General features: G+C 39.3%; 1 protein-coding gene across 1 annotated transcript; it reads left to right on the top strand.

The window, feature by feature from the left end:
- Window positions 1-2,221: 2,221 nt before the first annotated feature.
- LOC117303621 (leukotriene B4 receptor 1-like) lies at window positions 2,222-3,391 on the top strand. Its single transcript, XM_033787840.1, has one exon. The coding sequence runs from the start codon at window positions 2,222-2,224 to the stop codon at window positions 3,389-3,391; it is 1,170 nt and encodes a 389-aa protein (XP_033643731.1).
- Window positions 3,392-6,187: the final 2,796 nt, after the last annotated feature.

The raw sequence follows: 6,187 nt of genomic DNA, 5'->3' as shown, positions 1-6,187 counted from the left end.
TCACAGACACACTAATCTGTTAAGTTAAAGGATCATCTCACTTGTCTGGGTCAGACAGTACGATGTATCTTTATCTGACTTTTGACCTGGATTTGGTTACACGTGTTTGATGCTTAGCGAAGAATGCGCCGAAGGGTGAGGCGCATGATATTAAAGTTCAAGTTATCAACCGCAGCACTCGTTTTACATTCAGTTCATTCTTGTTAAGATGGTTTAAAGGCACTGGACACCTTTAGCTATTGTCAAAGCCCAGTATTATACTATACTTGGTGTATCCCAACATATGCATGCAACTTGGGCTCAACTGGTAATCGAAGTTGCCAGAGAGCAATGAAGGGAAAAACACCCATGTTGTCAAGAAAGCAAACAACTGTTTGGAGTAATTAACGATATAGTGTCAAGCACCTTTAAGATGGTTTTAAAAGAGTATCCAAGACACATCGTGAAATTTTACTTAAACAAAACACGATGAAGATAGATTGTGCATAGCAGAGAAGAGATCTTATAAATTATAATTAATGGTTACAAAAATTGATGAGTTTGGAAGATTGCTCTCCGACATAACTTGGATGTCACAGCCAACGTGATAAGAACATGTTTAATAAAAAAATCCAAAGCATATTGCACCAATCACTTAACATTTAAAGTCCCCTTATTACATTCTCTGAAACATCAAGGGATGTTTCTTAAAATAAATTGTCTATTTATTCTCAAAATAAATTGTTATGAACTATCAACAGCTGCAGCCAATATCATGGTCAACAATTCTTGGAGTATTTACCAAAGGAATACCCTCCCTTTAAAAAGTAAAAGCCACACTGTTAAATCCGCCGCGTTGAAAAGTCAGCTCTCACATCAAACAGAATGGAGGTAACATAATTCTTTGTTTTTAATTGGTGTTGGTTTTAAGTTATGGTGCATTATTTGGCAGCTCTGCTTATAAGTAACTTGAAACATTAAGTTCTGCCATAGTGTAATAATGTATATTCCCTTAAAGGAACACGTTGCCTTGGATCGGTCGAGTTGGTCTTTGAAAAGCGCATGTAACCGTTTGTTATAGAATGCATGGTTAGAAACTAAGATATTTTAAAAGTAGAATATAACGATCCACACAAGTATCACTCGAAATCGCGTGGTTTTCCTTTTTCCTCTCGTCGACATACACGGTCGGCCATTTATGGGAGTCAAATTGTTGACTCCCATAAATGGCCGACCGTGTTAGTTCGCAAAGTAAAAGGAAAACCACGCAATTTCGAGGCAAATGTGTGTGGATCATTGTATTCTACTTTTAAACGTCTTTCTAACCATAATACGCATTTTATAACAAACGGTTACATACGCTTTTCAAAGACCAACTCGACTTATCCAAGGCAACGTGTTCCTTTAATTTTAAAGCCTGTTTTGGCACCGACAGCTACGTTGGGGGACATTGGTATAGCAATGACAGTTATAGTTGCCGGTCACCACAATCTAAATATCACGTGTGACATATGCAGATCCATTTCCAAGCCAATCTCTCATCCTTCGTGGCCCAGATATAAAAAATCTTCTGTCGCACCACGGAGCTAGTCCTATGATCACACTGCACTACACAAACACCACACGATCCGTCGCTACTTATTATGTTTTTATAGTCCGCGTTCTGTTGGTGATATTCATGGTTGTCATATTTGATTGGGGGTGTATTCATAAAACACGTGCGATGGTTACACAGCTTCTGGAGGGAACACACACCATCCATCATCGTTTATCACACGTTGGAGTGTGGTCTTGATGAGAAAGATTGTCACTTGACAATTCCCTTTGGGTGAATGTCATAATTATTAGAGACCAGCGACTGTGCATTATAGGCGGGTGAGCTTTAGAGCAGCGGGCTTGGAGAAATCTCTGTGTATGATATTAAGATGTTTTCGTCAAGAAATATTTGCAAGAGTTGAGCACAGCTCCACTGCGGCTAACATTCTTCGCTTCACATTCGCATTTGCAGGACGTATGAACCGGGCTTGTAGCTCATCACTATGTGTAAATAACCAGTATTTGCCATCTGTTAATTTGTGTTTTGTTCTGAAACGGAAGAGTCATCCCTCTTAAAAAAACAATAAACCAGCAACTAAAAACATTCGAAAGATAAAGATTAACCGATTGACTCAGCTGTAGTCACAACATTAACACAGAACCACAAGTGATATAGGAACTAATGTGACTTATATGATATCCGAGAATGAACTCCTCAGACGAGCAGCAGCGCACATTGTGCGATCAGGACCAGGCTGTTTTACTCCTCACTAAGGACAATGTCACCTCTTATATGTACAGCCAGGAGGATACAGTGGTGATTTGTATCATCATGCCAGTTATTCTGACCATAGGATTGCTTGGAAATGGTGCTTTTCTGATAGTCATCGCACGTGTACCTTGGATGCGGAAAGTTACTAGTAATCTCTACCTAGCTTGCTTGGCGGTTGTTGATATAACACTCATCGCTGTGGCAATTGGGGTTCGCCTAACCCGATTCCTTGCCTCTCCCATCTTGACCGATGACACCGTCCTCGGAGTACCTGGGTGTGTTACTCTGTACTTCATCTCCGACTTGTGCTTCTTCTTGTCTCAATTCCTGATCACGCTTATTTCATTTGAGAGATACAACGCCGTGTGTCGGCCGTTTACTTTCAGGAGTAAATCGGGGGGTGGGAGGAGGACGCGGGTGCCTGCAAGGCGGGTCGCGGGGTGTTTCCTCGCCGGGGCTGCAGCCGCGAGTCTCATCATCCCGGATAGAATGATCTGGAAGGAAACGTGTATCTCATGGTATCCACCAGGATCAGGAGACGACTTTGACGACCTACCTACCTCCATAGGCCAGTGCTCTTCCGTGGTAACATGGTACTTCAATTTCTCCAACTGTATCCAGACTGTTCCGTTCTTTTTGACGATGATCATGAACTTGACGCTGTACGTCCTAACTGCACGGAAGCTCTACATTGAGGCCAAACGAAGGGGGCCTTTTAGTGCCAATACAGAGGAGCAAAATCGAATACGGGATCAGATCACCAGAATGCTGATCTTCAATGGTACGGCTTTCTTCATCTTTCTAGCGCCGTTCGAGTCCATCGCTCTAGCCCTGACCATCAGGGATTTGAGCGGGGCACCACCGGCTCTGACCGCCAATCAGTTCTCCCTGGCTCTTAACATATGCCGTTGTTTAGTCTATGTTAACTCGGCTGTCAATCCATTTATTTATACACTGACAAGTCCAGCTTATAGAAGAGCTTTCTTAGAGGCAGCGGGAATTGTAAAGAAGCAGGAGTTTGCATCTCATTCCCATCAAGATCGCGATGGTTTGAATCTTTCAGATCAAGCCAGATCGTTAGACCAAGACCTTAACGTACACTAGGAGGCTATACAAAATAATGTACCTTTTGGTTATTTGTTTTTGTTATTTATTGTTTATACAATAATCGTTATAGTTTAATCGTATACATTGTCCTAAACAGCATGGCCCGCGTTTGTTAAAGATGCTATGTCAGATTTTTGGCCGATTTGACCCAAACATTTTTATTTAAAATGTAATAGGTATTTTGATGGGGGTCGAGAAAGTTACAAGCTTTCATTTGAGCCAAAATAAAGTGAAATAAAGTGCTCAAATACAATATATCACGTGACCAATTCTTAAGTGTTTTATAAGAAACTTTTTCAATTTCTGTCATGGTTCCTGACCATTAAAAGTAAAAGTTAAACTTTTATTCGTTAGAGCGGGTGATACTCTTTATAATACCATTCACAACAACAAAATATATTTTTTTAATGTTTGGGGCCAAAAATCTGACATAGCATCTTTAACGTGAACAACAACATCTGAAAAATTGTGTTGATTCTAAAAAATTGTAATAATTTCTAATAGATTTTATTACCATGCAGCCGGTTTATTAATAATAATACTAATTGTTTATTCGGAATGGGGGAAACAAACAAAGAGTCTTAAGTGATCTAGTCTGGAATGGTTGTTATTGTTTACAATTCAGCAACTTAAAGGCAGTGGACACTATTGGTAGTTACTAAAAATAGTTATTAGCATAAAACCTTTCTTGGTAACGAGTAATGGGGAGAGGTTGATAGTATACGAATAATGACTGCTTCGAGTGCTATGGTTAAAACTATGACTCCCGAGGTGATCCCCGGAAGCGTTCTATTTTAAAATAGAACGCTACGGGGATCACCGAGGGAGTCATAGTTTTTAACCATTGCACGAGTAAAAGCAGTCAATATTTGTTTTACCACACCCCAAACATTACTAAATACTGTACTATTATTATTAAGTTACATACCTGAATGCTACAATCCACGGACGACGCGAATACAGATTGCAAACACTATTACTGTGCTGCATGTAGTGTCGGGGGTGCAAGGGGTGTTATAATATAAAACATTGTGAGAAACAGCTCCCTCTGAAGTGATGTTGTTTTCGAGAAAGAAGTAATTTTTCACGAATTTGATTTCGATACCTCATATTTAGAATTTGAGGTCTCGAAATCAAGCATCTGAAAGCGCACAACTTCGCGTGACAGGGGTGTTTTTTCTTTCATTATTATCTCCCAACTTCGACGAGAGATTGAGCTCAAATGTTCACAGGTTTGTTATTTTATGCATATGTTGAGATAAACCAACTGTGATGACTAGTCTTTGACAATTACCAATAGTGTCCAGTGTCTTTAAGCTGTGACAAATACCACACCGCTGCCGAATCATGGCCGGTTCTGAATTAGTGCATTCGGTTACTGCTATATGTGCATTTTACAAGCATTGGAGCACAGGTTGTTACTGATAAGGTCATTGGCAAAATTTAATTTAATTTCATTTCATTTCAATAATTAGTTCTGGTTGTGATGCCAAGGTTGCTCAGTAAAGGGGACTGAATCACTAGACTAGCCACACAAACCATGGAGAGAAAACAAAAGGGAGTAAAAAAATTGAATGTGGGAGGAAAAACCCCAGAAAAATAATTTGGCGAAACCCCACGGCATAGGTTCTGAAAACCCTATCACAATAGTGCTCCAGCAGAAAAGAAAAAAAAAACGACAGCTGCAGCCGCAAATTATTCTACATTCCAGCCTAAGGTGCTGCCGAAGCTGTTAATTCAGAAGCCGGTAATTATTGACAACTAATCCATATTTTAATTAAAGTTATCTAATAAGGTAGGACTCGTGAAGATAAAGAACACCAATGATTATTTACTCTGGAAGCCGACTGATTATAAAATTCACTACCGGAACCATTTTTTTCTGAGAAACATTTCCCTCTGAAATAAAGTCATCTTCGAGTAAATCTGTATCTGAAAAGCCTTAAACAAAATGCAACTGCTGATTTCGGTTGTGACAACAAACAATTAAGAAAAATATGTCTATAATGCTGACAATATTGTTAATGATTTTCACTATTTTCTACACAGCGGACTAAACCAGAATTTCATAGGTTTGTTATTTCATGTGTTTTGCTTGATTAAACAAAACATGCACACAGTGTGCAGTTAAATATAGGCCTACAGCCAAACCAATCGCGTATTACAACCTTTATACAAATCTATTTGAAGAAGCGAAATGACATGGGCCAAAATTCGTAGAACTGCTTAAGCAGAAAATACTGTTTACAACATTTTTGTGAAGCAAAAGTAAGCAGGATACCAGTCACAGATTGTACATGTGACATTCTACTTTGGTTGGTTTGCTTATGGTGGTAAGGAGAATTTGGTTGTGCTTAGCTAGTTTTAATGCTTTAAGCAGTTCTATGAAAGATCACCACTGATAATAAAGCTGCTTACCTTACAAGTCTCGAAAGCAAATCAGCAGGATACCAGTCAGGGATAGTGCATGTGACATGGTGTGTTGGCAGGTAACCTTATACTGGTAAGCATGTTGTGCTTAGCTACTCTTTATGCACTGGACACTGGACACTATTGGTAATTGTCAAAGACCAGTCTTCTTACTTGGTGTATCTCAACATATGCATAAAATAACAAACCTGTGAAAATGTGAGCTCAATCGGTCGTCGAAGTTGCGAGATAATAATGAAAGAAAAGACACCATTGTCACACGAAGTTGTGTGCTTTCAGATGCTTGATTTCGAGACCACAAATTCTAAATCTGAGGTCTCGAAATCAAATTCGTGGAAAATTACTTCTTTTTGGAAACTACGT

The sequence above is a fragment of the Asterias rubens genome, chromosome 2 (assembly GCF_902459465.1).
Source record: "Asterias rubens chromosome 2, eAstRub1.3, whole genome shotgun sequence".
Lineage (NCBI taxonomy): Eukaryota > Metazoa > Echinodermata > Asteroidea > Forcipulatida > Asteriidae > Asterias > Asterias rubens.
This window is presented reverse-complemented; position numbering and strand designations above follow the sequence as displayed.